Here is a 17,063-nt window from a genome sequence, read left to right on the forward strand (position 1 = left end):
AGTGTGCTCCCATTTCCATATAAAGGAACCTATGATCATTTATATCCTAAACTGCACGCTTCCCATCTGGAGGCCAAACTGCACATTTTGGGTGTTAGGAGGGTCATATCCTTCTACATAGACAGGACACAGTCCTTTAGAAAATCACAAAGATTATTCTTATGCCTTGCAGAAAGATGAAAGGGATTGCCCCTCTCATCGCAACATATGTCGAGACTCATATCTACATACCTAGTACAATGTTATTCTATTGAAAACAAACCACTGCTGGCATTTCCGAGGGCACATTCTACATGTTCAGTAGCAACATCCACAGCCTTTCTAAAGGCTTACGGGACATACGTCATGCAGCTATGTCTAATCACACTTCCATAACACAGGATGCAATACAGTCTCAGGAAGGCAAATATATGACAATAGCTAGGGCAGTACTGTCCACAGTAGGTGCACCAAATCAAAATCTACCATTCAGCTAGGGGAGGTACTGCTCTACATTCACCTACCCGTGGGGAAAGCACTTGAAGAAGAAAGAGAAGGCACCCCATCACATGAAGTGACTTCCTGATAGCGCTCCAAAGGAAGCTGCCAGCAGCACACCTTGAAGATGTTGAAGAACACTGGTGTCAATTGAAAAATGTCATCATTATAGCTTCTGGAGAAGCTATTGGCTACCAAACCAGGAAGCATCAGGACTGGTTTGATGAGAACGATATGGAAATTGAGTGCTTCATCGAGGCAAAAAAGAAAGCTTTTAGGGCTTGCTAAGGCAACATCAATTGTGTAACAAAGAGAGAAGCACATGCCAAGACCAAGGGAGAAGTGCAAGGTAAAACAAGAACTCTGAAAAACCAGCGGTGGACTGAGAAGGCACGAGAACTCCAGCATCTTGCACACATCAACAGTAAAATAGGTTTCTTCAGTGCTACCAGAGCAGTTTATGGACCAAGAAACTATGGAATCAATCCCCTGAGATCAAAGGGTGGTACCCAACACTTGAAAGACAATGAAGTCATTGCTTTTTGCCAGAAGGAGCACTATGAGCTCTTGAACCACCCCTTCACTGTGGTTCTAGAGTCCCTTGACCAAATCCCTCAGCAACTGCCTAGAGACGATCTTGCAACACTTCCTACTTTGGGTAAGGTCCAAGCTGCCAACAAGTGAGGAAGTGCAACAAGACAACCAGACTAGATGTACTTCCCACAGAAGTCTTCAAAGAAGGTGGGCCAGAGCTCCACAAATAGCTCCACCTCCTGATTCTCAAGATCTGGGATAGGGAGCAGATGCCACAAGATTTCAGAGACACATTGATTCTCTGTCTTTTCAAGAAGAGTGGCAAGTCTGACTGTGGAAACTATCATGGCATCTCTCCTGGCAACAGCAGGGGAAATCTTAGCTCAGATCCTCACAAACCAACTCCTTCCACTCTCAGAAGAAATTTTCCCAGAATCCCAGGGTGACTTCTCACCATTCCGAGGAACAGTGGCCATGATGTTCACTGCCTGGCAACTTCAAGAAAAATATTGTGAATAAAACCAGACCTTATATATGAGATTCATCAACCTGACCTAAGCATTTGACTCAGTCAGTCATAGCGTCCTGTGGACCGTTCTCTCAAGGATTGGCTGCCCCAAAAATTCGTTACCATGACTTCCACAGGATTGAGCAACAACAGATGTAAAGTGACCCCTTTAAGGTCAAAACAGGAGTCGAGCAAGGCTGCATCATTGCCCTATAGCTGTTCTGCATCTTCACCGCCATGATCCCTCACCTCTTTAATGGCAAACTTCCAGATGGTGTGAACATTGAAAAGCTTCCTGTTCCTTCTATAGATGGTCTCAGGAGACTGAAGGCTAAAAGCAAGACCTCCACAGCCTTTATCATGGAGCTCCAGTACGTGGATGAAAATATGGTTGCTGCTGTTGCCCCCACAGCCCTTCAGACCATCTTACGTGCCTTTGCTGAAGCATACGAAAGTCTCAGCCTCACATTGAGCATTAAAAAGGCCAAGGTGCTCCATCAACCCTCGCTGATGGGACAATCTCATATGCATTCTATTGAAGTCAGTGGAGAACTGCTGGAAAACGTGGAGCACTTTCCATATCTTGAAAGTCCTCTTTCCTCTAAAGTCAACATTGATGCAGAAATCCAGCATCTGAGCCTTGCAAGGTCTGCTTTCATGTACCTGAGACAAAGAACCAGGACATCTGTCCCAAGACAAAGCTCTCTGGAACAACCACTGCATGGTAAACAATGTTACTGTATGCATGTGAAACCTGGACAACATACACGCATCATTTGAAGGCACTTGAACAATACCATCAACACTGCCTCAGGAGAATCCTAAACCTCTCTTTGGAGGATAGGTGTACAAACACTAGCTGGAAAAGTTGAACATGACCAGCGTTGAAGCTATTGTCATTCATCAACAACTACATTAGACTGATTACGTGGTTTAAGTGTCTGATCAGTGCCTTCCAAAACAGACTCTGTTTTCTGATTTGGAGGAAGGACAGAAGAGGGTTGGGAGCAAGCGGAAGCGATATAAGGACATGTTGAAACACACGTGAAAAAGTGCGGTGTCAACACTTGAGAGAACCTTGGTCAAGACTATCCCCAGTGGAAAAATGGTAATCTGTGAGGGATAGCACTATTTTGGAGTTCCCACCCGCAGTGCAAAAGAGGAGAGGTGGAGAAGAAGAAAAGATCTTCAAAAACTGCCCCACTCCTCTCCAACAGTACTAACACCTGCCTCTTCTGTGATAAGATCTGCAGCTCCAGAATCAGGCTGATCAGTCATCAACGGACTCACAAATAGGAGGGCAACATTAAGATGTCCTACATGTTATTGAGTGACTGCCGAGAGAGAGACTCTCGTGCAATAGACATAGTTAGGGCCTCAGCAAAGTAACTGAGGAGAGAGCGGGGCTGCATGCGCTATCCCTAGTGGTGCAAATGGCACCTGCTGGGTTGGCACATGCACAGCCCCACCCAAAGCTGCTTGGAAAAGTCTTCATGCCTTGGTGGTTGGTGAGCTCAACACATGCCGTGAAGCTGTTTAACATTTGGCTCTTCAAGTATGGTCTCAGTCCATTTGTTGTAGGATGGTTGTCCACCTTTCGAACCATTAGATATGGCAATACCTAGCATACTTTATAATCTAAGATTCCACTACAGAATCTCTCCCATTCTTAGAGTTTGTCTTTTTCAAGTTATGGTTGAGCCAGGTTGATAAATCATAAAAGAAACTTACGCTATGATTGCCTGTAGTCCACCTGTTGCATAGTTAAATGGAAGATATGCGATAAACATTCTAAAACAAAAATAACCACTTACAAATACCTATCCATTGTTATGCTACTGTAAACAGTTCCTTGATTGGTTCCGAGTCAGTATGTAGTACGGAGTTACAATCCTACTCTTTACTCTTTTTACATGCAATACAATTTAAATATACAATTTTTAAAAATTTCTTATTTGTTTAACTTTGAAATAATATGATCCCAGGTGGTAAACAATGTGTCCTTTGATTTAAAAAAAAATTGAGTAAACTTAGTATCAACCAAGTAATACTAAAAACAAATAATTAGTTGTGGCACTTATTTAAAGATACTTATTTCAGTTTTTTTGCTCTTGTTCTACCAGAGCACACAATGGCAACACCATTGGACGATGTTGGTAAACAAGTATGTATCTTTTTGATAATATCCTGAGCTTTGTGAACTGTGCGTCACAGTCATAACTGTCCATGCCTTCTGCTCTCTCTTGAAGGTCTGGCGGGGAGCTTTTCTTCTTGCTGATTACATCTTGTTCAAACGGGACATGTTCAGAGGTTGCACGGTACTAGAGCTTGGAGGCGGCACTGGAATTACGAGCATTGTCATGGCAATGGTTGCTAAGACTGTGTATTGCACAGGTAGTTTGATGCAATTATTTTTAAATATTAATATAAAAAGTATATATTTTTAAAAGCACAGAAAATGTGAATCCAGCATCTCATTTCTGAAGTTTTTATTTCCCTTCATTTGTCCTTTTTTTTTTTTTCTGATTTGTACATATTGGCACCACATAACAGCTTCTCAATTTATTGGTAATATTATACAGAAAATTTCCTAGTAAGCAGACACACAAAAGAAGTGATGCCTTCTTATAAGTGTGAAATGGAATCAGGATCCTCATTTTAGGGACTCTTACTTTTTTCATGTTTAGTTTAAATAGTGTGTACCTGGGTAGTAACCATATTTCTCATAAGGAAGCATTGTACAGCAAAAAGTCCCCATAATTTTGCTGGTTTCTAATATCACACTTTTGGAATATTAATATTGGTATATTTTGTTAAGAAACTTTGAAATTTTAATTTTATTTGAGCAGCGTGCATAGCATTTCAGAATTGATTGATATCAGGAAATGAAAAACCAGTTTTATGGGCATTTTTGTATTTCCTGTAAGGATCTTATTTTATTGTCAGTGAAATTTAAGTTGCACATTGGAGATAACCTTGCCAGTCAATTAAGCATATTTTAGCTTTTGGTAAAATTGCTGTTTTAAAGCAAAGTATGACTAAGTCCAGGTCCCTAGTCTGAAAAAGATAATATTAAGAACAACAAGCATTATTTGCCACTATAAGTGGATCCTGCCTAAGAAGAAGTAAATCTGTCTTTGATTGTGACTTTGTGGAAAACTGTTCTTTTTATTATAAAAATTACTAAGTGAGTGCCTTTCAACTTTAGAGCTTCTGTTCAAATACATTCTATGTATTTATCTGCTAGTTGTTGTCATTAAAATGTTTGACAGTCTTAGTTCAGGTCTTTATGAAGAGGTGTCCAGATTATAAAATATGCTTCTCACTGCTGGCCTTAATACTAGTTTTTGTTATTGGCAGTGTCAGCAGAGAGCACAAATACTACATATAGACCCTGAAGACTGAGGTGTTGTCATATCCCAAGAAGGGGTCAGTCCCATATAACAGGGCTTCAACACATTCAGAATATAGTAATCCAGTACAATTGTTAATTTATTTCCAGATGTTGGTGAAGACCTTCTGGCCATGTGTGAGCAAAATGTAACATTAAACAAACATCTTACTGAGCCATCAGGTAAACAGTCATTGTTTCTCAGCTGCAGGTTTGTGTCTTTTGTCAGTTGAACTCTTCCTAGACTATACAGGAGTAACCAAAGAGACTGATTTCATTCTATACATGTTTACAGATAATTAAACTTTCATCATAATTGGAAATATAGAAACCTAGAGATGAAAACTCTGTGTAGGGTCCACATCGGCAACTATGTGTAATATAGAATTTTTAAAAGGTCACCAGGAATAATTGGGAGTCATGAACATCTTTGGGCCAAAGTCAACAATGGTGTAAATTAAATGTCAAAGGTGAAGTGGTATAATGGACACTTGTATGTTCCAATGTGAAAGCGATGGAAGGGAGCTTCTTTTGCTGGTAAAAGAGTTTACAGGAGAGCATAAGGTAAAACAGGCTGCTGCTTCTGCACTTCTCCCATCATTTCCTCCTGCATGTGTAGCTGTCTGATTTGTCTGAAAGCCAGATAAGTTCATGTCAGTTTTTTACCATTTTTTCCACATACAGTACCACTTCACTGCTGATTTTTGGTCCTTGATCTCCTTTAACTTGCCCTCTTAAGTGTAGATACAACTAATTTGCCAGTCGGTGTGGGTTTTTGTAATTTTTTTTCTGTATGTGTACAGGAGGTGAAGTTAAAGTAAAAGAGCTGGACTGGCTGAAAGATGGGTTCTGTACTGGTAAGTAGTAGTAATAAGTTTAATTCCAATTGTTTTCTATAATAGTTTTGAAATAGTACAGCATACAAAAGTGCAAGTAGCAATTCTTCAGGTTACAGCAGTTCTAGTAAAAATCACTTTTTAATAAGGCAGAATGGCCCCTTCTGAAATCAGTGATTATTTGCAAGAGTACTGAGTTTCAAAAGTCTGCATTAAACCAATAAGTGTCAGTTCAGAGGCTAACTGCACTTCTGCTGCCTCCTTAAAGGTGCCACCTTAGGCATCAGGCCTCCAGCTATCAGTTCTCTATGGGAAGGTACTCAGATCCCTCTCCCCCAGACTGGGACTCATGCTTGCAGTCTTGTTGCAATTTACTGTGCTAACCCCAGCAAGTCTGACCTTATTTTTACTTCTGTCATTCCTTTATGTCCCAGGTGCTAAGAAGGTGATCAGTTGGCTCTAAGAGTATAATACATTTATTTAGAACAAAAGCATTACAAGAAAAAACACACTTAAACTATTATATTCTACACCCATCCTAAACTTATCATGTGGAGGCCCTGGTAGCTTTCTGGTGCTTCAAAATCTTTTGGCAGAGTTTTGTCTTCCTGGTTTCAGTCTTGTGCCAGTTCAAGAATCAGATGAGGACCCTTAGTCAGTTCAGGCTGCTCCTTGTTACCAAAGACCCATTCTTTGCTTGAACCTAGTCAAAATGGGTATGTGCAAGTCTCTTCCAGCGGGCAGTACAGTAATCCCTCAAAATGCACAACTTTGAGTTGCTCTTAACTAGCATTAATGCGAGTTAAGCATAACTCGAAATCCCACTTGCCCCCTGCAAGCAGCTCTGGCTCAGCTCTTGCCCCGCATGGCCCCCATTCAAACACTTTCACACCCCCCAGTGGCTCACACCCCACCTCCCACCCCGTGCAGCTCGGTCTCAACCACCCAAAGGGTCACACTGCCCTGGCTTACCACCTCCTGCCCCCTTGCAGCCCTAACCTACCCCTTGCTTAACACCCCTGCCCCCTTCCCATGACCCCAACCCACCACCAGGCTTAACCCTCCCCAACTGCCCATCCCCAACCCCATGACTTGTCTTTTAAAAGGAGCTCCAGGTGCTCTGGCTGAAGAACCTTTGTTCTGACAGGGAAAAAAGCCGCCCCCCTGACTTATGTGAGGGTGTTTGGGAATACATCCCTTGCATAAATCAAGGGACTGCTGTACTTCTCTGGAGTTACGTATCTTTTCCAGACTCTGTGGACCATATCCTTCACAGACTGTAGTTTCTTGAGGGAGCCCTGTATCTCTTCTGCATGGAGCCAGAACACAATTCCTTGCCCTCAAAGATTTATGCCACAATGGCAATGTCTACACTACAAAATAACTTCAAAGTAGAACATCTACACACAAAAAGCATCCCCTCCCTTACTTTGAAGTAGGGTCCCTCTACTTTGAAGTGAAGCATCTACACACCAGTAGCTCCTACTTCAAAGTAAGGGTCCCAGATATGATGTAGGCAGGGGTTGCATGGCTAACAAGCCCTTCAGGGCTCCTAGCCAGCTGACCCCTTAAATGGCCCTTCCTAACACCCCCCACCCTGTACGTGCTCAAGGCTGCCAGGCTGCAGACAGCAGGGCAGACCGCATTCTGGGGAGCAGAGCGACACGCCGTGCCTGCCCAGATGCTCCCCGAGGAGGATGTCCTTCCTCATCACTGCAGCCAGCCTGCTGGCTATGCTGCTCACCGTGCTCTTCCAGCACAGCTGGGTCTCTCGCATGGGTCCCATCCTCCAGGCACTAGCAAGGACCCTGCTGCCCCCTCCTCCAGCCCCCCTGATCTGGTGCCGATGGGCCTTCGCCACCAGCACCAAGTGGTAGGACCATCTGCTGCTGGGGACTGGGGTGATGAGCGGTGGCTGAGGAACTTTCGCATGACCCAGCAGACATTCGAGGACCTCTGCCATTGGCCCAACACAGTCCTCCAGCACTGGGACACCCAAATGTAGCCAGCGCTCCCAGTGCAGAAGAGGATGGGCATCGTGCTGTGGAGGCTAGTAACCCCATCCAGCCACCGGTCCGTCAGCCACCAATTCAGAGTTGGCAAGGCCATCATTGGAGTGGTGCTGATAGAGGTAAGCCTGGCCTACAACACAGACCCACCCTGGGGAGGGGGCTACTGGGCAAGAGGTAGGGAGCCCCTGGCGGTGAGGGGGCAAAGGGAGCAGGGGCTACCCAGTCGAGCGTTCATGGACATGTCTTCCTTCCACCACCACAGGTCATTCAAGCCATCAACACGTGGCTCCTGTGATGCATTGTCACCCTTGGGGACCTGGATGCTGCCCTTGCCAGATTCTCAGAGCTGGGGTTACCGAATTGTTTTGAAGCCCTGGGCGGAACGCACATGGCGATACAGGCCCTGGGCTGCAGTGGGTACACATAAATTAACAGGAAGAGGTACCACTCGGTGGTACTCCAGGCCCCGGTGGACATGAGGAGCTGCTTTCTGGATGTGTGCGTGGGGTGGCCAGTCAGGGCCTGTGACGCCCAGGTGTTCTGGAATTCTTGGCTGGGGCGCCGGATGCAGGAGGGCGCATATGTCTCCACACGGGAGCTCCTGCTCACGGACATCGTGATGCCCTCCTGCATTGTGGCCGACAGCATGTACCCGCACCGCGCCAGCCCAGGACACCTTCAGTGGCTGCCTCAACAATGCCAAAGGCACAGTAGAGTGTGCGTTTGGGAGGCTGAAGGGGAAGTTTTGCAGCCTCCATGCAAGGCTGGACATCAGCTTTCAAATGTCCCCCCAGTGGTCACCACCTGCGGTGGTCTCCACAATCTTATGGAAGACAGGTGGGAGCCCTTTATCCAGTGCTGGGCCATGGACCTGAGGGCTGGGTATGAACAGCTGCTTCCTGTTCCATGCTGCCAGGCTCAGAGGCATGGAGTCAGGATCCAGGAGGCCTTGTGCCAGGCCTTAGCCCATGGCCTGCCCTGACCCTCCCAGCCACACTCTGCACTGCAGGCCCCCCGAATCCCCCATCCCTCATGCTCCCCCACCACTCACCAGGGACTCGGGGTTAAGATGGGAACATTACACGTAACTTTTGGGAAATAAATGTATTTGACCAAACAAAACAATGTGTCAAACTATATACAGTGCTTGGGGGGAACGCTCCATGGAGGGGAGGTGGGGGGCTGGGTGGCGGGGGACTGAACTTGGAGCGGGACTGGAATGGGAAAGGGCTCAGTCGCCCAGCAACATGGAAGGCTGGGAGCCATGGTGGCCACAGCTACCTCTATTGCCCAAGGTCCGTGGCCCCTTGCGGAGCCGCACTGGGGTCAGGACCACAGGGATGTAGGGGGTGGATGGAGGTGCCGTGGGCTCAGCCTCCATGGGGCCGGGGGGGCACTGGGGCTGAGGCAGGTGTGCCCACCGTGGCCATGAATATGCAGCTCCTCATAGGAATAAGGGGCTTTCGAAGACTGGTCCTATCGAAAGGCCCCCGTCTACAGGAGCGGTGCGTGATTCAAAATCAGTACTTTTGAATTGCTGTGGCTGTCGTTATGCTAATGAGGCACTGCATATTCATGTCAGTGCTTTGTTAGCATATCCCAAAGTGTCTCATTAGCATCCCTCTTTCAAAAGGCAGGGGCTAGTGTAGGCATAGACTCTTTGTTCTGAATAAATGACTACTATTAATACAGTTAATCTGGGGGCATTGAATATCTAAAGTTGCTGTCTAGGTGTCAGTAAAAGGGGCCTCTTTTTGTTGTGTTGTAATTGTAGGTTCTTTACGGAGAAGCTGTCTCCAGTGACTTGTAACTGCATGCAATGGACTACTATGCTTTCTTGGGATCCTGTCTCAATGTAGTCATTCAAGCAGCGATAGTGGGATTTAATGCCTTCAGAAAAAGTAATTTGTCTCTCTTATGAAATAATAAAATACCTTCATGCAGATGCAGTTTTGAGAAAAAGAAAAAATTACTGTGTTTTGGATTACAAGCTGGGTAGAGTGGCTTTTTTAAATGTCCAAAACTGCTATCCATATTCCAATAGCTCAAATGCATAGCTGAAATTGTGAGACGTTTGATGAGAACTCACATTTATTTGCCTCATTTTCTTTGTTATGATAATTCTTAATCACTTTAGAATCAAATATTCAGATCTGGCTATTTCATGCTAAGGCTCCAGAGGTGATTGTGTAAACTATAGGTTAGTGAACCTAACGTCAGAACCAGCAAATTGATTTAAACTATAGTAATGACCAGAGTTGAGAGAGAGAGAGAGAGAGAAAAAGTGATTTGTTGGGGAAGCATCAACATGGCTTTTTAAAAGAGAAGTATTGCATCACTGATATATTGAGAATTCTTTGAGGGGCTAAACAAGAATATGGCTAAAGGTGATAACAGGTGATATTGTATGCATGGACTTTGAGAAAAATCTTTGAAAGGGTCCTTCAGGTTCTAAAGCAAAATCAGCAGTCATTGGACAAGATGGAAGGTACTCTCATGGATAAGTGGTTAAAAACTGGTGACAAAGTGTAGGAATAAATGGTAATTTTTCAGAATAGAGATATAGTATGCCCCGAGGGGTCTGTAAGGGCACTAGTGCTGTTCACCCGCTTTGGGCTGCATTCCCAAGCAACCCGACTCCAAGAAGACCCGGTCCCGGCGTGCCGGGGGCCGCTACAGGCCTCACACCGTCCACGAGCACCTCTTAATGGTTTCACGCCCTCTTGAACTCTCTCTTCAGAGTTCTTTTCAACTTTCCCTTACGGTACTTGTTGACTATCGGTCTCGTGCCAGTATTTAGCCTTAGTTCAAGAGGGCGTGAAACCGTTAAGAGGTGCCCGTGGACGGTGTGAGTCCGGTAGCGGCCCCCGGCGCGCCAGGACCGGGTCGTCTTGGAGTCAGGTTGCTTGGGAATGCAGCCCAAAGCGGGTGGTAAACTCCATCTAGTGCTGTTCAGCGTCTTTATAAATGATCTGGAAAAAAAGATGAACTGTGAAATGGCAAATTTTGTAGATGGTAAGCTACAAAGCAGACTGTGAAGAGTTACAAAGGGATCTCAGAAATCTGAGTAACTGTGGCGCAAAATCCAGGTGAAGTTCAGTATTGATAAATGAAAAGGAATACATATTGGAAAACAATCCTAACAATATACAAAATGACAGGCTCTAAAGGAGCTGTTACTGCTGCGAAAGAGATCTTGGAGTCAATGCGGAGCAGCAATCAAAAAAACCTAACAATATTTGGAGCCATTAGGAAAGGGATAGACAATGTCTGTAAATATAATGCCTCAATATAAATCCATGGTACACCCACACTTTGCATACTGTGTGTAATGCTGGTTTCCCCATTTGAAAAAATTGTACCAAGAAGGGCAACAAGAATGATGAAGGTTATGGAATAGCTTCCCAATGAGGAGACTTTTCAGGTTTGAAATCTCTCGCAGCTGGGGAGTATGATAAAATCATGGCTGATGTGGAGAAAATCAATAAGGAAGTGTTATTAGCCTCTTCACATAACACAAAACCCAGGGGGTCACCTAATGTAAGCACTAGGCAACAGACTTGAAATAAAAGGAAGAATTACTTAACACAATGCACTATTAACTTGTGGAATTCATTACCAAGGAATGCTATGAATGCCAAAAGTGTAAGTGGGCTTAGAGAAGAATTACAAAAGTTTGGGGAAGCATGCATTAGTGGCCATTAACTGAGACAGGGATGCAGTGTCATGATCTGGATGTTCCTTTGCTTGACTGCCAGATGTTGTGATTAAACTATCCAGTCCATTGTCCAGTGTATCCCTTTTCTGTTCATTCCCTTTGAAGTATCTGGTATTGGCTACTGTTAAAAGACAGGATTCTGGGCTAGACCATTGGTCGCTCCAGTATGATCATATGTTCTTTTGTAGACCCTGGAGCTCCCTACGGTTGGTCTGAAGTGGAGATTGCTGATTTGCACGACCACACCACAGTGTTACTGGCAGCTGATGGTAAGAGAATGTAATGGCAACCAGGGAACTTAATGAAATTGGCAGCTGGATCTGCAAGGTTCAAGTCTTTAAACTTTGATTGGATAACTTTTTTTTTAAAGTAGACCAGTTCCTCAGCTAATATAAATTATCACAGCTCCATGGAAGTTAATTGACTTCAACAGAATTATGATAGTCTTTGCTATCACTGACAAAATCTAGATAAATTGTTTACCATGAGTAGGAACTTGAAACCTAGTAATATATTTTAAAATAGTTACAAGTGGTTTCTTGCACTATTCCTGCCCAGAGTCTCCCTGCCAACTTTTGTGGTTTTGTGTTTTCCTGTTTTCTTCTATAAAAAGTCATGTAGCACTTCAAAGACTAACAAAATAATTTACTAGGTGTTGAGCTTTTATGAGGCAGACTAAATGAAGTGGCGTTTAGTGTGCTGTTAAATTTTCAGGCAAAAAAAAATATAAAGTTTAATTGAATAAATTGGGTGATCCACTCGCTGCTCTCGAGCTGCATGTGGCTCTGTGAGCCATTAAATGCAGCTCCTTAGAGCAGTCAGCCAGGAGTGCCATCCACCTCTCTGTCCACGTGCCCTACAACTTGGAGGGAGAAGTGAATTGCTGTAGTGGTGGTGGTTCTGGTTAGTCACCAGCACTGAGTTAGAGCTGGAGTGTCTGGCTGTCGGGGAGAGGTGTAGAACTGGGTTATAGTGTGGAGTTGGGGGTGCCTGGTTCTGGAGGAGGGGATGGGCATTGCTTTATATATATATTGCATCATGAAATTATGACAAGTGAAGTGTGCCATGAGGTTATAAAGGTTGCTGAGCACTGTTCTAGTTGAAAAACAGACATCTTTTCACTCAAACTATGCCATTTACTCTTTTCCATGTAGTTAGATCTAGGTTTCAACCTTTTGTTTCTATCCAAAATTGGTGGTGGTTTTCTAATGTGGTTATTCTGCATTGTGTTTCATAGTAGGCAGTGCCAGAATTTGTTGAACCGAGTTGTTTGTGTGAGTCCTGCCTAGCATCTTTAGATATCCAGATAGAAGGCAAAGTTTCTTATGAATCATAAGATTATTTTGCTGATGGTAATCAGTCACTAAATTACTTTTTTGGACATACTGTATCTTTTGATGACAAGAAATTTGGTGCGCCTGATTGTTTCTTATACAAAGTTTAACTTTAAATTCAGAAAATCTACCACCATTATGTACTGGTGTAAGACACAAGGTCTTAAGATTTGTTTCCTTCCTTTAAGGGATACTTCTAGGTCTGTCTTAGTTTTGGGAGAGTCTGTTTATAGATAATGCAAGTTGCCATACTAATGATTTCTGTTGACATTTGAGAGCTTGTCTTCGTTACTGGCCAGATTGACAATGCCAGTGATGGAGCCAGTGGAGGATGATTATTTGCATTTAGTACATGCTATTAATGGAACTCAAATTTTGTGGCTTAGATAGACTTGTCCCAATAGTGTAGATCTGCCCAAACTGGTGAAAGTTTGAGAGAGAGCAGCTGTGATTGATATAGCAGGGTCAGTTGTTGGCATTAAAATCTCTGAGTACTTTCTGCTATACTCTCTGGAGTTTTCTTAAAGATTATTCATTAGAAATAATCTGTGTAAGTAAGGATCATTTGTTTTATGTTTAAATTCATGTGTGACTAAAACAAACATTTACCGCTATGTTAATCTTTCCTTTGTATTTTAGTTTTTTATGATGATGACTTAACAGATGCTTTATTCAAAACACTGTACAAAATCACCCACAACTTGAAAAACGCTAGCACAATATACTTATCAATAGAGAAGAGGTAAGTACCATCTTGCTCTACCTTTATCAGATCTTCAAAATTCAGTCTTCTGATTCCCATAACATTACCTAATCAGACATTTCAAAGACTGGTCAGTGCAGTATGTTATTTAACCTCTTAGCAGTCTAAGGTTCTGAAGCAACAAAAAACAAGATAGTTACAGTTCTGTATCGTTGTTCTCATAATGTATTGCCATACCATCTTTGCATAGAGTTTTGCAAATAGGTGGATATAGAATATTTCTAGATTTTAATTCACTGCCATAATCTCTTAATATTTCTTGTACTGAATTACCTCATGTTCCCTTTTGATTAAAAATGAGTGCAACTGCTTGTTTCCATGTTAAAATGTAAAAGACCTTGTTTGAGCCTTTAGACCCGCAAATAATGGCTTTCTGTGTGGGCATTGACATAATTTCTGTTGGAACACAAATCACAAGACTGAATTCATGTGGAGAGAATGGCCTAAAATGGTGGGAAAGGAGAATAGTTTCTTCCTTTTAAGGCAAATATTATCCAGAACTTATTAGTGTTTTGCATCCTGATTAAGGTAACACATTTGCTTCAGAAAGAACTGTTTGACATCAACAAAAAATGAACATATAGGCCGTGTCTGCACTAGCCCCAAACTTCGAAATGGCCATGCAAATGAATACATATTCAGCGCCTCATTAGCATGCAGGCGGCTGTGGCACTTTGAAATTGGCGCGGCTCGTTCAGACAGGGCTCTTTTTCGAAAGGACCCCGGCTGCTTCAAAGTCCCCTTATTCCTATCTGCTCATAGGAATAAGGGGACTTCGAAGTAGCCGGGGTCCTTTTGAAAAGGAGCCCCATCTGAACGAGTCACGTGGCGGCAAGCCGCGTCAATTTGGAAGTGCCACAGCTGCCCGCATGCTAATGAGGCGCTAAATATGTGTTTCGGCGCTTTATTAGTAAACATTAAAATGGCAATTTGCATGGCCATTTCAAAATTTGGGGCTAGTGTAGACATAGCCATTTTGTGTTTTCTCTCTGCTGCTATATTTGGGGATGTATTTAAGAGACAAGGAATATGAAAAATGTTTTAGAGATCACTTTAAATGAGTACTCTGTTGCCAGGCTGAACTTCACCTTAAGACATATGGACATTACATGTGAAGCTTACAATCATTTTCGAAATACTTTGAATGATCTGGAGAACTTACAAGATGGCAAAATGAAATATACCATTGAGCCCGTTAAACTAGCTTTCCATCAGTTTCTTGTTTATGAACGAATTGAGCAGCTGGTGAGTGGTATTTATCAAACTAAATATAATGCCTTAAGAGAATCACTTCAAGGCTATGTCTGCACTAGCCCCCACATGCCCCCGCCCCCCTTTGAAAGGGGGATTCCTATAACCAAATAGGAATAAGGGGATTTCGAAGTGTGCAGGGTCCTTTCAAAAAGAACCCCACGTAGACGAGCCGTGCACCATCGAAAGCAGCACTTTTGAAGTGCTGTGGCCGCCATTATCCTAATGAGGCACTGCATGTTCATGTCAGTGCTTCATTAGCATATCCTGAAGTGTCTCATTAGCATCCCCTTTTGAAAAGGGGGGCTAGTGTAGACAAAAGCCCAAGTTAGTTTTCATCTATTTAATCAATATAGTAAGTAAGAAAACGAACAATTCAACGTATTACTTTCATAAAGAAGCTATTTGTTGCTCAAGAAATGATTTGTCATTTCTGTTAACGTTTTTATGGTGGGATATGTCACATATCTAGGTTTTAATCAATTAATAACATACCATGGTCTAGCTTGTTAATAAGCATTATTTGACCTTTAAGTAAACTAGTATAAGTTGCATCATGAACATGCTCACTAGAACAACAGAAAACATGATTTTTCAAAGTAACTACAAAACAAATCTAAAATACGTTCATTTATTTGCTAGTAAATGTCTAACATAGTGACATGATGTTTCTTTATGTAAGAGTAGCTGTTTTCTAAGTTTTGGGTACAAAAAATAACTTTGGTATTTAAAGTGTACTGAAGAAGAGAGAGTGTCAAGTTTTTCATAGATTTTAATCTTGAAAATTACCAAATGCAGTATTTTAAAATGGCTTTCTCATTTACTTACTCTACCACAGACAGTATAACTTCAGTAATACTTAAAATCACTTAGGGAATGTCATAGTTTCTACCATTTAGACATTAGTGATTATTATCTGTTTTAGAAGAAATAAGTAACCTTGAAGTAAATATTGAACCTTTTGGAGGCTGATAAAGATTAAAACTCATTTTGTGAAACATTGTGTTTTTTTTAATAGACATCCATAAGAGAACTCTGGATGGAGCCATAGATTCATAATTAATATTTTTATTTAGCTTTCAGTACAGTAACTGAAGCTGTGAGAAATCCTATTTGTTATGTGTTCTCTAGGTGTTACATATGCTCAATTTATAAATGTTTCTTTCCAAAATGTATATTATGATCATATTTAGTCTTTAGTGCTCTATATGTAATAAAAATTAACATTATTTTCATTCTACTTTAAACTGTATGTCAAATCTCTATTCACTATTTAAAATATGGTGGCAGTGGGGGACTGCTTATAAATTAAACTTTGACCAAGACATTCGTCTTTCTAATGTTCCATTTAGCAGACAGTTTCATTTGCTACTGTTCGTTCAGCAGAAATATAGAAATCTTTCAATGTCTTCTGTTCCTTACATTTATGTAGTAAAATATATTGAATGCATGTATATATTCAATTACACCATTGAAGGCATGAGAAACCAAGCAAAAAACACAGAGCAAGCTGTCAGCCAAAACATACCTTCTGAAGACTCCAGAACTTATGAAATTATTGTAATGACATTTCATTTCTGGCCATTTTAATTATTTCAAATACAAAATTCCCTTGCTAAGGGACGGAATAGGTAGATTAAAGATCTCTTACTACAGCTAAATGTACAAAGCTTGAACAATAGTAGCTATAGTAAATCAATCTTATGCATGCTACAAACCAGTTTATGTAAGGGGCACATGTTGAAACTAATATTGCTTTATAGTTATCATTATATAATTACTGCATGGAATTTAAAAATACACCTTTCTTTATGCACAGGAGCTGTGGAAAATCATTGCTGAACCTCATACGTGACCTCTTTAACATAAGACAGCTGACAACACTGAGGACATTGAGAAAAGTAACGCTGGTCTACAAATAAAACAACCTAGGTTTTGTCCAAAAGACAAGCTCCCGATGGAACCATAAACCAAGAAACTGAATTTGATGCAGAATTGCCTTAAACTCATTAAATATATCTTGTAGCGCTTACAGGATGATTTCTTTGTAGTTTTTAATTGCTGCTTATAGTACGGAACTGAAAGCTACTCTTATCTGCTTCTGGCAACTTTGTGAAATGTCCACAGATACACTTTATCATTACTGTTAGAGAACAAGTACTTACTTCTTGGACCAGTAGCTTCCCCCACCCCCCATATTTTTCTCTCTTTACACTAATAACCATCTGTGGACGTGTCA

At 42.1% G+C, this 17,063-nt stretch overlaps 1 protein-coding gene across 10 annotated transcripts in view; it reads left to right on the forward strand.

Moving 5' to 3' along the window:
• METTL22 (methyltransferase 22, Kin17 lysine) overlaps positions 1 to 16,856 on the forward strand; it is a 30,536-nt gene extending 13,680 nt beyond the window's left edge. For 8 of the 10 annotated variants that reach the window (XM_075010641.1, XM_075010646.1, XM_075010651.1 and 5 more), the window contains 8 exons: positions 3,643 to 3,683; positions 3,769 to 3,913; positions 5,022 to 5,093; positions 5,714 to 5,767; positions 11,665 to 11,745; positions 13,450 to 13,552; positions 14,650 to 14,818; positions 16,644 to 16,856. In XM_075010641.1, coding sequence (XP_074866742.1) covers positions 3,643 to 3,683; positions 3,769 to 3,913; positions 5,022 to 5,093; positions 5,714 to 5,767; positions 11,665 to 11,745; positions 13,450 to 13,552; positions 14,650 to 14,818; positions 16,644 to 16,679 — 701 coding nt within the window. In that variant the 3' untranslated portion in view covers positions 16,680 to 16,856. Of the gene's footprint in view, positions 1 to 3,642; positions 3,684 to 3,768; positions 3,914 to 5,021; positions 5,094 to 5,713; positions 5,768 to 7,688; positions 7,878 to 8,020; positions 8,667 to 11,664; positions 11,746 to 13,449; positions 13,553 to 14,649; positions 14,819 to 16,643 lie in introns of those variants that run through there. The other 2 variants (XM_075010643.1, XM_075010642.1) reach the window with 2 other exon arrangements.
• Positions 16,857 to 17,063: the final 207 nt, after the last annotated feature.

The sequence above is a fragment of the Carettochelys insculpta genome, chromosome 16 (genome assembly GCF_033958435.1).
Source record: "Carettochelys insculpta isolate YL-2023 chromosome 16, ASM3395843v1, whole genome shotgun sequence".
Taxonomy (NCBI): Eukaryota; Metazoa; Chordata; order Testudines; family Carettochelyidae; genus Carettochelys; species Carettochelys insculpta.